Below are 16,509 nucleotides of genomic sequence, written 5' to 3' on the forward strand. Positions count from 1 at the left end.
CAAAATATTATTTAAGTTAGAAAATTGTATGCACGTAATCGATTATAAAGAAATTGTAATCGATTATATGCATACTAATTTCATATGTCTTTGTGTCAATATTTCATACTGGCAACAAAATGTCCTTGAACAGAAAAGTGCCACTTTGATCCCTCCTAGCAGGGAAGAAAAGTTCCCTTTTCGAATAGGTGATGTGAAAATTATATTTTTAAGCCAGGAAACTAGAAGGAAACAAAAGATATGGCGCGCTGCGCGAAACTTGCGACTGAAGATATTGGCCATGGCTCGGATTTTTACCTTTTTCTCAATTATTCTGTAAATATACTTCTATTAAAAATTTTGTTTCTCAGATCCCTCTTATTTTATACCAAAATTGCATAAATATAGACGTAACGATATACAACTGAACATAAATAAAAATTAAACATGTTTTCGTTTCTTTTCTATCGAACCAATTTTAACTAAGGAAACTGTAGGAAACTGTAGACATAGAGTAACTTATACTAGAGCGGTACTGTCATAGTAAATTTTGTAACCCCAGTAAATTCACTGCCATCTGTCGACACACTTTAAAACTAAAAATAAATATTTATAAAAATACGATAAAATGTATTTAAATATGGATAAATGTTTTTTTTTATTTGAATTAATTATTTTTATGTTTTTGACCCATGTTCTTTCACTGATATGCGTTACAATTATAAATAACAAACGAAACCGTCAACGCCCTCTATACGAGTGTAGGCCAAAACTAGTGGCGCCCTCTGATCGAGAATCAAATTTTCGTGATTTTCGAGGCACGTTTTTTCCTTAGACTGTATCCATCTATTACGGAGTTATATCTATCTTTGCTGTAGGTCTATAAGTCTATTACCCTATATTGTAACAACTTATTATATAAGAGACTGTTTGCTTCTAAATAAAGAAAAAACTTTAAGGTGAATATATACTGACTTGTCGTGCAGCTGGTGGTCGCGGCGCTGGCGCAGCAGCTGCAGCGCGCGCAGCACGCCGAGCGACGCGAGCCTTGCCTGCCGCTAGTGTATATACTGACTTGTCGTGCAGCTGGTGGTCGCGGCGCTGGCGCAGCAGCTGCAGCGCGCGCAGCACGCCGAGCGACGCGAGCCTTGCCTGCCGCTAGTGTATATACTGACTTGTCGTGCAGCTGGTGGTCGCGGCGCTGGCGCAGCAGCTGCAGCGCGCGCAGCACGCCGAGCGACGCGAGCCTTGCCTGCCGCTAGTGTATATACTGACTTGTCGTGCAGCTGGTGGTCGCGGCGCTGGCGCAGCAGCTGCAGCGCGCGCAGCACGCCGAGCGACGCGAGCCTTGCCTGCCGCTAGTGTATATACTGACTTGTCGTGCAGCTGGTGGTCGCGGCGCTGGCGCAGCAGCTGCAGCGCGCGCAGCACGCCGAGCGACGCGAGCCTTGCCTGCCGCTAGTGTATATACTGACTTGTCGTGCAGCTGGTGGTCGCGGCGCTGGCGCAGCAGCTGCAGCGCGCGCAGCACGCCGAGCGACGCGAGCCTTGCCTGCCGCTAGTGTATATACTGACTTGTCGTGCAGCTGGTGGTCGCGGCGCTGGCGCAGCAGCTGCAGCGCGCGCAGCACGCCGAGCGACGCGAGCCTTGCCTGCCGCTAGTGTATATACTGACTTGTCGTGCAGCTGGTGGTCGCGGCGCTGGCGCAGCAGCTGCAGCGCGCGCAGCACGCCGAGCGACGCGAGCCTTGCCTGCCGCTAGTGTATATACTGACTTGTCGTGCAGCTGGTGGTCGCGGCGCTGGCGCAGCAGCTGCAGCGCGCGCAGCACGCCGAGCGACGCGAGCCTTGCCTGCCGCTAGTGTATATACTGACTTGTCGTGCAGCTGGTGGTCGCGGCGCTGGCGCAGCAGCTGCAGCGCGCGCAGCACGCCGAGCGACGCGAGCCTTGCCTGCCGCTAGTGTATATACTGACTTGTCGTGCAGCTGGTGGTCGCGGCGCTGGCGCAGCAGCTGCAGCGCGCGCAGCACGCCGAGCGACGCGAGCCTTGCCTGCCGCTAGTGTATATACTGACTTGTCGTGCAGCTGGTGGTCGCGGCGCTGGCGCAGCAGCTGCAGCGCGCGCAGCACGCCGAGCGACGCGAGCCTTGCCTGCCGCTAGTGTATATACTGACTTGTCGTGCAGCTGGTGGTCGCGGCGATGGCGCAGCAGCTGCAGCGCGCGCAGCACGCCGAGCGACGCGAGCCTTGCCTGCCGCTAGTGTATATACTGACTTGTCGTGCAGCTGGTGGTCGCGGCGCTGGCGCAGCAGCTGCAGCGCGCGCAGCACGCCGAGCGACGCGAGCCTTGCCTGCCGCTAGTGTATATACTGACTTGTCGTGCAGCTGGTGGTCGCGGCGCTGGCGCAGCAGCTGCAGCGCGCGCAGCACGCCGAGCGACGCGAGCCTTGCCTGCCGCTAGTGTATATACTGACTTGTCGTGCAGCTGGTGGTCGCGGCGCTGGCGCAGCAGCTGCAGCGCGCGCAGCACGCCGAGCGACGCGAGCCTTGCCTGCCGCTAGTGTATATACTGACTTGTCGTGCAGCTGGTGGTCGCGGCGCTGGCGCAGCAGCTGCAGCGCGCGCAGCACGCCGAGCGACGCGAGCCTTGCCTGCCGCTAGTGTATATACTGACTTGTCGTGCAGCTGGTGGTCGCGGCGCTGGCGCAGCAGCTGCAGCGCGCGCAGCACGCCGAGCGACGCGAGCCTTGCCTGCCGCTAGTGTATATACTGACTTGTCGTGCAGCTGGTGGTCGCGGCGCTGGCGAAGCAGCTGCAGCGCGCGCAGCACGCCGAGCGACGCGAGCCTTGCCTGCCGCTAGTGTATATACTGACTTGTCGTGCAGCTGGTGGTCGCGGCGCTGGCGCAGCAGCTGCAGCGCGCGCAGCACGCCGAGCGACGCGAGCCTTGCCTGCCGCTAGTGTATATACTGACTTGTCGTGCAGCTGGTGGTCGCGGCGCTGGCGCAGCAGCTGCAGCGCGCGCAGCACGCCGAGCGACGCGAGCCTTGCCTGCCGCTAGTGTATATACTGACTTGTCGTGCAGCTGGTGGTCGCGGCGCTGGCGCAGCAGCTGCAGCGCGCGCAGCACGCCGAGCGACGCGAGCCTTGCCTGCCGCTAGTGTATATACTGACTTGTCGTGCAGCTGGTGGTCGCGGCGCTGGCGCAGCAGCTGCAGCGCGCGCAGCACGCCGAGCGACGCGAGCCTTGCCTGCCGCTAGTGTATATACTGACTTGTCGTGCAGCTGGTGGTCGCGGCGCTGGCGCAGCAGCTGCAGCGCGCGCAGCACGCCGGGCGACGCGAGCCTTGCCTGCCGCTAGTGTATATACTGACTTGTCGTGCAGCTGGTGGTCGCGGCGCTGGCGCAGCAGCTGCAGCGCGCGCAGCACGCCGAGCGACGCGAGCCTTGCCTGCCGCTAGTGTATATACTGACTTGTCGTGCAGCTGGTGGTCGCGGCGCTGGCGCAGCAGCTGCAGCGCGCGCAGCACGCCGAGCGACGCGAGCCTTGCCTGCCGCTAGTGTATATACTGACTTGTCGTGCAGCTGGTGGTCGCGGCGCTGGCGCAGCAGCTGCAGCGCGCGCAGCACGCCGAGCGACGCGAGCCTTGCCTGCCGCTAGTGTATATACTGACTTGTCGTGCAGCTGGTGGTCGCGGCGCTGGCGCAGCAGCTGCAGCGCGCGCAGCACGCCGAGCGACGCGAGCCTTGCCTGCCGCTAGTGTATATACTGACTTGTCGTGCAGCTGGTGGTCGCGGCGCTGGCGCAGCAGCTGCAGCGCGCGCAGCACGCCGAGCGACGCGAGCCTTGCCTGCCGCTAGTGTATATACTGACTTGTCGTGCAGCTGGTGGTCGCGGCGCTGGCGCAGCAGCTGCAGCGCGCGCAGCACGCCGAGCGACGCGAGCCTTGCCTGCCGCTAGTGTATATACTGACTTGTCGTGCAGCTGGTGGTCGCGGCGCTGGCGCAGCAGCTGCAGCGCGCGCAGCACGCCGAGCGACGCGAGCCTTGCCTGCCGCTAGTGTATATACTGACTTGTCGTGCAGCTGGTGGTCGCGGCGCTGGCGCAGCAGCTGCAGCGCGCGCAGCACGCCGAGCGACGCGAGCCTTGCCTGCCGCTAGTGTATATACTGACTTGTCGTGCAGCTGGTGGTCGCGGCGCTGGCGCAGCAGCTGCAGCGCGCGCAGCACGCCGAGCGACGCGAGCCTTGCCTGCCGCTAGTGTATATACTGACTTGTCGTGCAGCTGGTGGTCGCGGCGCTGGCGCAGCAGCTGCAGCGCGCGCAGCACGCCGAGCGACGCGAGCCTTGCCTGCCGCTAGTGTATATACTGACTTGTCGTGCAGCTGGTGGTCGCGGCGCTGGCGCAGCAGCTGCAGCGCGCGCAGCACGCCGAGCGACGCGAGCCTTGCCTGCCGCTAGTGTATATACTGACTTGTCGTGCAGCTGGTGGTCGCGGCGCTGGCGCAGCAGCTGCAGCGCGCGCAGCACGCCGAGCGACGCGAGCCTTGCCTGCCGCTAGTGTATATACTGACTTGTCGTGCAGCTGGTGGTCGCGGCGCTGGCGCAGCAGCTGCAGCGCGCGCAGCACGCCGAGCGACGCGAGCCTTGCCTGCCGCTAGTGTATATACTGACTTGTCGTGCAGCTGGTGGTCGCGGCGCTGGCGCAGCAGCTGCAGCGCGCGCAGCACGCCGAGCGACGCGAGCCTTGCCTGCCGCTAGTGTATATACTGACTTGTCGTGCAGCTGGTGGTCGCGGCGCTGGCGCAGCAGCTGCAGCGCGCGCAGCACGCCGAGCGACGCGAGCCTTGCCTGCCGCTAGTGTATATACTGACTTGTCGTGCAGCTGGTGGTCGCGGCGCTGGCGCAGCAGCTGCAGCGCGCGCAGCACGCCGAGCGACGCGAGCCTTGCCTGCCGCTAGTGTATATACTGACTTGTCGTGCAGCTGGTGGTCGCGGCGCTGGCGCAGCAGCTGCAGCGCGCGCAGCACGCCGAGCGACGCGAGCCTTGCCTGCCGCTAGTGTATATACTGACTTGTCGTGCAGCTGGTGGTCGCGGCGCTGGCGCAGCAGCTGCAGCGCGCGCAGCACGCCGAGCGACGCGAGCCTTGCCTGCCGCTAGTGTATATACTGACTTGTCGTGCAGCTGGTGGTCGCGGCGCTGGCGCAGCAGCTGCAGCGCGCGCAGCACGCCGAGCGACGCGAGCCTTGCCTGCCGCTAGTGTATATACTGACTTGTCGTGCAGCTGGTGGTCGCGGCGCTGGCGCAGCAGCTGCAGCGCGCGCAGCACGCCGAGCGACGCGAGCCTTGCCTGCCGCTAGTGTATATACTGACTTGTCGTGCAGCTGGTGGTCGCGGCGCTGGCGCAGCAGCTGCAGCGCGCGCAGCACGCCGAGCGACGCGAGCCTTGCCTGCCGCTAGTGTATATACTGACTTGTCGTGCAGCTGGTGGTCGCGGCGCTGGCGCAGCAGCTGCAGCGCGCGCAGCACGCCGAGCGACGCGAGCCTTGCCTGCCGCTAGTGTATATACTGACTTGTCGTGCAGCTGGTGGTCGCGGCGCTGGCGCAGCAGCTGCAGCGCGCGCAGCACGCCGAGCGACGCGAGCCTTGCCTGCCGCTAGTGTATATACTGACTTGTCGTGCAGCTGGTGGTCGCGGCGCTGGCGCAGCAGCTGCAGCGCGCGCAGCACGCCGAGCGACGCGAGCCTTGCCTGCCGCTAGTGTATATACTGACTTGTCGTGCAGCTGGTGGTCGCGGCGCTGGCGCAGCAGCTGCAGCGCGCGCAGCACGCCGAGCGACGCGAGCCTTGCCTGCCGCTAGTGTATATACTGACTTGTCGTGCAGCTGGTGGTCGCGGCGCTGGCGCAGCAGCTGCAGCGCGCGCAGCACGCCGAGCGACGCGAGCCTTGCCTGCCGCTAGTGTATATACTGACTTGTCGTGCAGCTGGTGGTCGCGGCGCTGGCGCAGCAGCTGCAGCGCGCGCAGCACGCCGAGCGACGCGAGCCTTGCCTGCCGCTAGTGTATATACTGACTTGTCGTGCAGCTGGTGGTCGCGGCGCTGGCGCAGCAGCTGCAGCGCGCGCAGCACGCCGAGCGACGCGAGCCTTGCCTGCCGCTAGTGTATATACTGACTTGTCGTGCAGCTGGTGGTCGCGGCGCTGGCGCAGCAGCTGCAGCGCGCGCAGCACGCCGAGCGACGCGAGCCTTGCCTGCCGCTAGTGTATATACTGACTTGTCGTGCAGCTGGTGGTCGCGGCGCTGGCGCAGCAGCTGCAGCGCGCGCAGCACGCCGAGCGACGCGAGCCTTGCCTGCCGCTAGTGTATATACTGACTTGTCGTGCAGCTGGTGGTCGCGGCGCTGGCGCAGCAGCTGCAGCGCGCGCAGCACGCCGAGCGACGCGAGCCTTGCCTGCCGCTAGTGTATATACTGACTTGTCGTGCAGCTGGTGGTCGCGGCGCTGGCGCAGCAGCTGCAGCGCGCGCAGCACGCCGAGCGACGCGAGCCGCGCTTGTCGCGCCGCCGCACCCTCTTCTCCGCGCCACACGAGGTTGCCGGCCACGAACAGCGCCGCCTCTTGCAGCTTGCTCTCGGGGTGCGCCTGCCAAACAAATACGCCATTACATTTTTAACACTCTCAGCGCCACGTGGGGAGCCGGCGGCGCACAAATTTTCGAGTACAGTAGGCCACTATGATTTCTGAGTAACTTTATCAGCGGGCCACGTCGTCCGCCGGCGGCCCACAAGCATACGAGTGCAGCACTTTACTTTAGATTTTACGGGCAGGCCACATGGTACGCCGGCGGCCCACAAAAGTTCCAGTGCCGCAGGCCACTATGATTTTTTATCAGTTTCAATTTGCTTTATCAGCAGGCCATGTGGGCGGCCAGCGGGCCAAAGTGTAAACTTTACCGGCAGGCCACGTGGTACGCAATGATCCCACAAAAATTGAATTACCATATTTTCATCTTGCGACTCCTCTTCTCGTATAATGCAGATGCAGAATAGGCTTACGCGTGATGGTACATACGGCGTCAAAAATAAGTAACTTTCCTTCTGTTTTGAAATAATGCAATTTTATCTGTGTCATTTAAGGGAACACCCAAATATTACGAAAAATGTTTTTCCGATTTTTATAACCAAGATTTTCATAATCCCGATTTTTTATAAGTCCGAAATATCAAAATTACGAGAAAATTTTGTCCTGCTGTGTTAAAACTTTGACTTGTGACTTTGACTAAAAATGTATTATCATTATGAGTTTCTGCTTTTGGTACGCCGGCGACCCACGTGGCCTGCGGGTAAGTTGTTAAAAAATCATACTGGTCTGCTACAACAGAATCAATGTGGGCCGCCGGCGGCCTACTTGGCCTGCCGGTAAAGTTACTAAATATCACAGCGGCCTTCTGGACTCGATTCTTTTGGGGCGGCCGGCAACCCACATGGCCTGCCATAAAAACAAAATTGTTTGTTCTATTGCGCTGAGAGTGTTAAAGAGAATTTTCCCGCATTCAATCTCCTGAAAATACAGAGCCAGGGAATTGTCAGGTGTGTAGGCAGCGACCGAGCTGCCTCGGCGCCCAAAGCACCTTGATTTGTTAACCGTGCCTCGTCCGAAGCCAACACACATCACCCAAACGCAGCCGCGGCCGAAGCACGCAGTATCTCATCATCATTGGCCACATCATCTGTTGTAGATGCTTGTTACGGCGCTTGTGGGTTTATAGGGTCCCGCATCGCCGTTGATGGCTATAAAGTCCTATCGCAGCGCGGCATTTCTTGCCACATCGATCGCACACAAAACGCGAGTCCGCAGGAGGTGGTAGAGCACGACGAAGACTTTTCTGCTTAAGGTTCTCCAGCCAGTCATCGTCGTGCTTTGATGTTCCGACTTTAATGTCGTGACGCCATTCCGGTCTCATTTCAGCACGTTTTTCCCAACTGTCGGTTCGAATGCCAAAACTGTCCATGTCCCGCTTACAGGAGTCCTTAAACCGTAAAGTTGGACGGCCAACAGGTCTTTTTACGTCCGCTATCTGAACCAGCATAACTTGGCGTGGTAGTCTCCCAGTGTCCATGCGATGTATGTGACCGAGGCAGCGAAGTCTTCTCTGCTTTAACATAGCAGTTAGGCTGCAACAATGCGTTTTTGAGAGCACTACCTCGTTGCTAATCTTATCTTGCCAAGTAACTCCAAGAATAGTCCTCAGGCAGCGCATGTGGAAAGCGTTGAGCTTGCGTTCTTGTTTCGCGTATGTAGTCCATGTTTCCGATGCGTACAGCAATTACAGTTAGGACGCAGGTCTGGTATACTTCACTTATTGGCTAATTGTGTGGAAAAAAAAAAGAAGTTTGTGTCAATCAAATATAAACTAAATCAAACCTAAAGATGACTGTAGTATACATCTAGCTTACAACGAATTTGCCAATTATGTAATACCTTTATTTTAAATACTTTCTTAACAACACCCAAAATGTTCTACGCGAGAGCTAGAACTTTTCTACACTAGGGAATTCATGGACGTCGCCAGGGGGTGGCAGGGGGAGTCAGCTGCCTTCTAGAGAATAAAATTTGTTACTAAATATATACCCCTCCCCTCCCCACCCATTGGCCATCGGACATATCAAACACATATTAACTTGAACTAATGTACGGTCAGCTTCAAAGAAAAGGTGCCACGCTGCATACAAACTTCTATGCAGGGGTGGCACCTTTTCTCTGCAGCTGACTGCGAGTATTTAGGTACTAACCAGGTAATCGACAAGTTTTCTCAGTATATCCTCGTTGGCCATGATAGGATCCTTGGCTTTTTCGCCATCGCCGATATTGCCAAGTATACACAACCTTTGCTCCTTCACTTCAGCGGTGTACGAGCCTTCCGGTACTACTATCACCGCCTGAAATACGTATTTACTAACCAGGTAGTCAACGAGTTTCCTCAGTACATCCTCGTTGGCCATGATAAGATCCTTAGCTTTCTCGCCGTCGCCGATATTTCCAAGTATACACAACGCTTGCTCTTTTACTTCAGCAGGGTACGAGCCTTCCAGTACTACTATCACCGCCTGAAAATAATAATAAATATTAGAGACTTTCACCGTTAACTGTGAGCCTAGGAGAAATTGCATAGGAGAATTGCTAAAAATGGTTTATTTTGTTACTTCGTGCTTAGCGTCCTTACTTTATTGATTGAACTGTTATTTAAATTGAGTATAATAAAGCGCTATCTATGTTAGGATAGAGCGTTTAACCCTTAAATGCATGATTTTTTGTATAACTTTTTAATAAATTGAAATGGATGTGTCATGTTGTATAGATTGAGGGAAAAATAAAGAAAAAAATCATAGTATTTAAAAAAACCATCAAATATACGATGCATATATACATCATTATGCATTTAAGGGTTAACACAATTAAAATTGAAATTGAAATCATTTATTGCATATCACATAGCAGGTATATACAGGTGTTCTTAAATATGAGCTGTTCATGTGACGCCCTGTTAGGGCACCACCACTACCACTGTCGACGATACCTACGCTTTTATTTCCAACGATTTTTCGAAAGTAACGAATGTAATGATTACCTGCATAACCTGCGAGGAATACTCGCTCATGATAGCGTCAATGTGTTGCCTTGTGGACAACAGATTCCGTAGCAAGCCCAGCGTCTTCATTATAACCCGTGTGTCCGCATCGCTTAATAGTCTGAACATTTGCTCCGTGCCGAGGCAGGATAAGATGCGTTGCTTGACTTTTTGCTCCGCCTGAAATGAGGTGTTTTTGATAATTTTACCTTATTATATTTTAAAGCTCTTGTCGGTGGACTAACGGCCATTAATATTGCTTCTCAGCTTTTGTTTTCAGCTCCTGATATGATATGACCATACCCCAGGGATTTGAGGGCGGAATTTTTTTTAAATTTATAAGTTTGTTTATTGTAACATAGCAAAGCTATTAAGCTAAATGCTAACATTTCTTAAAATAGTTTCTTCATTTTACAGTTTTTACTTATTTCTTGGCTAGTGCAAAACATTCCCGCACCCAAAACCCCGGGTAATGGATATGACACTAAACTGGAATTTTTAAACACACGGAATTAATGTAAACAAACTACTGTCACTTTCAAAGTGACACTTGCAGGCAAGTCAAGGGTTTTTAAAATAAGGGCTCACAGAAAAACTTAAAAATTAATGTACTTAAGAAATGATTTAACTCGAAAACTATTTATTTATGACACACTATTACATATTTGTAATATTCACGATGGGCTAAATGGGGAAATAGAAAAAAATCCACAACAATTAAAAGCATTAAGATTTTCCATTAATATACCAAAATGTTTTATGTTAAAATTTAGTTTCCTTTTAACAAAGTCATTATTTCTGTAGTAGAATATAAAGATTTCTAATAAATATGGAAAATATCGACAGTTTAAGTACCTTTAATGCTGCAAAAGTTTTTTGTCACCGGCCACATCTTTGTTTACATCAATTCCGTGTGTTTAAAAAATCCAGTATACATTAACCTTTTTAGTCTGATCCACAAACGCACTTCTCTGAATTCCAAAAGTTGTCACACAAGTTTATACAAATATCTGCCGTCAGACTCCCAACCCAGATGGACTCAGAAGCGAAATAGTCATGTTGGCATTAGTAAAATTCTTGATGGTGTTTCTTTCGCCGAAAAGCAACTGTGAAATTATATTTCGAGCGTAAGTTCCAAGATGCTCATTGAAACAAGCTGAGATTCGAGCAATGGTCCGGCTGCGAAAAACGAAAATCGAAATTTCGTTATCCTCTCTATATATTTATTTTTCGCGGTAGGCCCTCTCCTGTTTTAGATGAATTAATTTTACAATTAAGGGTCCCCGGCAAGCTCGGTTCTCCATACAAACGTAGTTACGCTCTCATTTTAAAACGTGTAGCTAGTTTGCTCTGAAACTTTGTACTTACAATAGGATAAGGTATATCTATGTCTGTAATTAGTTTATGTAGCTTCAGATACGATAGGGAAAAAAATACAGCGAATTTAAGCTTTTCATACAAAACTTGTTTTTGCTCTATTTCGTTTGTTTTATAAACTGGAGCTATATAAACTAATTACAGACCTAGATATACCTCATGTCATTGTATGTGCAAAGTTTCATTACATTCCAACACGTAGTTTTAAAATGAGAATGAAACTACGTTTGTATGGGAAGGTGAAATTCGGCCGAGCTTGCCGGGGACTCTTAAGCTTATTGTCAAGGTAAAGTTTCTTTTGAACTTGCCTGGAAAGCCATATTCATTAATGCCCAAATACCATTCAGTCTTAAAGCAGCTTCCGGCCTTTTCGTCAAGTTGCACAACATTTCTACAGCACCTGGAATTTAAAAAGAAAACATTCTAATAATAAGTTATTGCCAATGAAACGTGGGCCAAGGAAACATTCTTGGGTTCATTCTACTCAGAAACGACAGCATTCTCCATCCTGCCATTAAAAAAAGATGTCCCAAAATGTCCATTCCATTACGTCACGTTTTAGTGTGAAAAGATTTTTCACTTGTATGTGCGTGACGTAGAATGTACAATTTTCATACAAATTTTTGGGACATTTTTTTATTATCAGGATTAAGTATGCTTGTGATTCTGAGTTGAAAGAATCTAAAAACACCAGGATCTGTGAGAATCAAGTTTTCAATATTTATTTTAGAAAACGCCCACGTGCGTGTAATAGAAAAAGCATAATAATTATTATTGATTGCCGACTGTTCTCATGACTGAATGTAATTTTTTTGTAAATTTCTCAAAGAAAATTCACTACTCGTTTGTCACTGATCAGCGGCGTTAGGGCAAGTGCAAGTCACCTCACCATCATTACTTTTAGCTATAGGAATCTACTGAGATAAGATGTACTTAAATTATTATATAAACTGAAATATTTATTTACGTACAAGACATATACAGTTTTCTTTTGGTTTTCAAATGCACCGCCTACAATTTTTTCTGCTTTGCCTTAAGGGTGACTGGTAGAGAATGCCTAATGGCATTAAGTTCGCCTTTTGTACAGTAAGTTGTTCTTTTGTGCAATAAAGTTTAAATAAAATAAATACAGTGGTACTAGTAAACGAATTTAATAACTAGCTTAAATCTAAAATAGGCCCTTGAGGCATTGTACCAAGGATGCTGGCGGCATTTCCTCGCTGTATCGCAATGCTGATACGTTGTGCGAGGAAGCCGCCAGCTCTTCGGTTACCAGTTACGTTATTATTATATTAGTTACATAACGTAACGTTGTTAAATACCTTGATCTAACATAGGCTCCTTGGCAGGTGAGAACTCTAACAGCAAATTGCAAAGAGTGGACGAACCGACGGTCAGGAGTTCGGTTCCGGGCGAGTCACTCAGCAATTGCATTAGAGGTCTCCACACTGCGTGGTCCTAAAAAGTTTAAAAGAAAATACTTATTTTGTTAAAAACTTAAAACAGCTACTTGTTTATACTTTACCATCATAAGAAACATTTTAATCAACACAACTTTTACTGACATAGACGTAGCGTAGTTAAGTAAAAGCACAGAATAAGTAACAGTATTATCATATAGAACGGCCACGCACCGCCCCGCCCCGACTCGAACTACCTCGCCCGCGACAGATATCTGGCGGACTTCTGGCGTAATCTCAGTTTGCCAACATTTAATGAAAGTACACATTCTAGACAAATATTCCTCGTAAATGTTTTATTTTTAGTTTAACACTTTTCACAAAAAAGGACTTGTTGCTCGGAACATTTACTGTGAGTGTTAGGCCCTAATCTTGTTGTCTTGAGATCTATCGTAGGGGTGTGGACTGTATAGGGTGCGGCATAGGCGGCAAGGATGGAGTAAAACAACTGGAGCTCTTCTTAAATCAGAGGCAGGAGGGTCGAGGTCGGAGAGGTCTTCTTTTCTTCTTTTGGAGAGGTGTTTCTTGCTCGGCTGCTCGATTCGTAATGGCTTCCTATGGCCGGCGCACCGCCTTTTATTCCCTCCATATTTAAAGACCTCGTCCCCCGCGCCGCGCCGGCGCGGGCGTCTGCGCTTCGCGCATGCGCAGACCTCTCTTTCCTCGACTCTCCTACGTTTCTCTTTATTTATTAAAGTTATATATTAACAAATTACATGTTTTATTTATTTATCCTACCTATCTTATTAGATTCTATTCTATTATCACAATTTCTTATTAGAATAAGGTTGCGTATACTTTTGCCCTATTTTCTTATACAGATCTACGTAATGAAACACAATGAGGAAAATTCTTTATTTGTTATAAGCCTATCTTAATTAAATTATATTGCAATCCTAACTTTACCTAATTGGAATTCTCTTATTGGATTCCTTTAAGAGGTACAAAGTATGCTACTCATACTTTGTCCTGTTATAAAAACATACTAAATACCATTTATTTCTATACGTGACGCGACTTAAAATTATTACATGTTAAAATGACTCTAAGTTACAAAATACTATGCGCGTCGTGTACATTTCTCCCGCCGTCGCCTTGCGATCCCACTGGTAGCACGACGATCTTCTTTGTTGGCCGCCTCAGCACGTGTCCTCTGCTGGTGGTGACGTCCACGACTCGTACCACGCCGTCCTTGCCCGGATACGTCTGCTTCACTATTCCACGTGGCCATATGTTGCGGGGGAGGTTGGAGTCGCATATTATTACGACATCGCCGACGGCCGGGGTGACTCCTGCGCCGTGGGGCTCCCGCCGGTGTTGTAGTAGCGGCGCGTACTCGCGAACCCAGCGCTGCCAGAAGGTGTCGGCCAGCTGCTGGGCGCGCCTCCAGTGTTGTCGCGCGTTCATGTCGCTCTCTTCGAAGGTGCCGGGAGCCGGGGTGTAGCAGTCCGGCCCGAGCAGGATCATGTTTGGAGTCAGTGCCGGCGGGTCTTCTGGATTCACCGCTACGTAGGTTATGGGCCTCGAGTTGACCGTCGCCTCCGCCTCCGCCAGTAGGGTTTGTAGAGTCTCGTCGCTCGGGTATTTTTCATGTAGGGTGGCCTTCATAGCTTCTTTCACCGTGCGCACCATACGTTCCCACACGCCCGCCATGAAGGGTGCGGCGGGGGGTAGGAAACGCCAGTTTATGCGGCGCGCGTGGGCGGCGTCTCTCATGGCTTCCGTCAACTCGCGGTTGGCTCCTCTGAAGGCGGTCCCGTTGTCACTCCACAGCTCTGTAGGGCACCCGCGCCGGGCAATGAAACGGCGTAGTGCGTTGATGGCCGAGTCCGTGCTTAGTGAGGCTACCATTTCTAGGTGTACGGCCCTCGACGTCATACATGTGAACAGCGCGACGTACCTTTTTTCTCTGTGACGTCCCACTGTGACTTCTTGCGGCCCGTAGTAGTCTAGACCCGTGTAGGTAAAGGGCCTCACATGATGCGCCAGGCGTGCCGCCGGTAGGTCACCAGTGGCCGGGGCCGCGGGCTTCGCACGACGTAGTCGACATCTCGGACACTGAGCGATCACTTGTTTCACTGTCGGCCTTATTTTCACTATGTGCACTCGCTGTCGCAACTCGTTCACCACTATTTCCGTACCGCCATGATGTAATTGTTCATGCACATGAGAAACATACAATTTCGTGTAGTGATGCTTCCCATATAGCACTACTGGTTGCACTGTCTCTTCTTGTATGTTGCCGGCCGCCGCTATTCTTCCCCGTAGTCGTATGATACAGTCCTCGTCCATATAAACACTCAGCTTGGCCAGTCGGTCGTCCTTGTCGGGCGTACGGCCGCTCGCTATTCGCCTTCTCTCTTTCTCGTAGCTATCTTCTTGTGAGGCGCGTATTAGTAACTTTTCGGCGGCGTTTAGGTATTTGGCTTCTAGCGTTAAGTATTTCTTCTCTTCTTGGGGTTGGGTAGCTGCACTCTTGGCGGGCACGCGCGTGTGTTGCGTGCGTTTGTTCCATGCGCCGTCTTGTTCCGCGTTCGCTCGTGTCCGCTTGCGCTTCGCCGCCGCGATAAGTTGTGTCGAGGGCGGGGCGGGCGCGCGGGGTTGAGGGCGCACTAGGTCGATGAACTGTAGCACGCGCGCGGTCGCTCGCAGCAGCCGCATCCATTTTGAGAAGCGTTCGATCTCGGGTATAGCTGCGTGTTTATCTTGCGTAGGGACGGTGATCGCAGCGCACGTCTCTTTTTCTTCGCCGGTCGCGGGAACTTCGACCTTATTCTCGTGGGGCCAAGTCTCTTTTTGTTCATAGAGAAAGGGCGGGCCGGTGAACCATCTATGTTGCGAGTCGAAATCTGCCGGGGTGGCGCGGGTCGCGTCGTCGGCCACGTTGTGTGCTGTCGGTACCCATCTCCACTCGTTTTTCTTAGTGCAGTCTTCTATTTCGGCGAGTCTGTGTGCCACGAACGTCTTGAATGTGCGGGGCTCGGCGCGTATCCATGCCAGTGCCGTGCGAGAGTCACTCCAATATGTTTTCGAAGTGATTTCGAAATTGTGTTCTTCGACGACTGTTTTTGCTAGCCGTACGCCTAGGACGGCCGCCTGTAGCTCCAATCTAGGAATGGAGACCGGTTTCCTGGGTGTGACTCGACTTTTTGCGGCGGCTAGGGCTATCTTGACTGAGCCGTCGGCTCGCGTCATTCTCCAATACACTGCGGCGGCGTAGGCTTCTTCACTGGCGTCGACGAAAGTATGCAGCTCGTGTGTGGCGGCGGGCGTAGTGTCGTAGCACCTAGGTATTTTTAGGGTACCTAGGTCTCGAAGTTGTCGTAGCCATTCGCTCCAGCGTTCGTGTAGCTGCTCTGGTATCGCTTCGTCCCAGCCTGTGCTATGTTGCCGTGTCTTGCATGATTCGCTTGGCCGGCGTAGTGATTGGTGATATGAGGCCGAGCGGGTCGAAAATTGACATAATGACGCTGAGTGCTTCTCTCTTCGTCGGAGGCCGCAGGTCGTTGATTACTTCGGGCTGCGCTCTTCTTGTATTGAGGCGAAAGCGGATACTGTCCTCATTTGTGTTCCATAGCAGGCCGAGCGTTTTTTCTATCTCGCTCCCGCCGATAGGGACAGTATTTCCCTCTCGCTCTTCGCTGCCGACGACGTTACTTATTGCTTCTTTTTCGTTCGTGGCCCATCCTCGCAACTGGAACCCGGCTTTTTTGTGCACATAGTCGACGTCTCTTGTTACTTGTCTTGCCTCTTCTATTGTGTCGAAACTTTGTAGATAGTCGTCCATGTAGTGATTTCGCTCTATCGCTCGCGCGGCTTGCGGGTACTGTGTCGCGTGTTCTTGTGCATTCCTATTTTTTATGTATAGGGCGGTGCACGGTGATGATGACGCGCCGAATATGACGGAAGTCATGCGGTACTCTTCTGGCTCTCCCTCGCGGCGATCGCCCCTCCATAGGAAGCGGAGGGCGTCCCGGTCTTCTTCTCTTATTTTTATCTGCATGAACATTTCTTTCAGGTCGGCTGAGACTGCGATGCTATGTTGTCGAAACTTCATGATGACGC

The 16,509-nt window shown here is 51.9% G+C and overlaps 2 protein-coding genes across 3 annotated transcripts in view; both read right to left on the minus strand.

Annotated features, from left to right (window-relative positions):
- Positions 1 to 16,509, minus strand: part of LOC134745644 (protein JTB) — a 112,648-nt gene that overhangs the window by 51,883 nt on the left and 44,256 nt on the right. The window lies entirely within an intron of this gene.
- Positions 1 to 16,509, minus strand: part of LOC134745608 (armadillo repeat-containing protein 8-like) — a 37,686-nt gene that overhangs the window by 8,307 nt on the left and 12,870 nt on the right. For both annotated transcript variants that reach the window (XR_010128195.1, XM_063679696.1), the window contains exons 9-13: positions 12,307 to 12,442; positions 11,293 to 11,384; positions 9,608 to 9,787; positions 8,940 to 9,086; positions 6,455 to 6,621 (exon numbers count right to left, since the gene is read on the minus strand). Coding sequence is in view for 1 of the 2 variants with exons in the window: in XM_063679696.1 (XP_063535766.1) it covers positions 6,455 to 6,621; positions 8,940 to 9,086; positions 9,608 to 9,787; positions 11,293 to 11,384; positions 12,307 to 12,442 (722 nt within the window). In the remaining variant the exon portion in view is untranslated. The remainder of the gene's footprint in view (positions 1 to 6,454; positions 6,622 to 8,939; positions 9,087 to 9,607; positions 9,788 to 11,292; positions 11,385 to 12,306; positions 12,443 to 16,509) is intronic.

Source organism: Cydia strobilella, chromosome 11 (assembly GCF_947568885.1).
Source record: "Cydia strobilella chromosome 11, ilCydStro3.1, whole genome shotgun sequence".
NCBI lineage: Eukaryota > Metazoa > Arthropoda > Insecta > Lepidoptera > Tortricidae > Cydia > Cydia strobilella.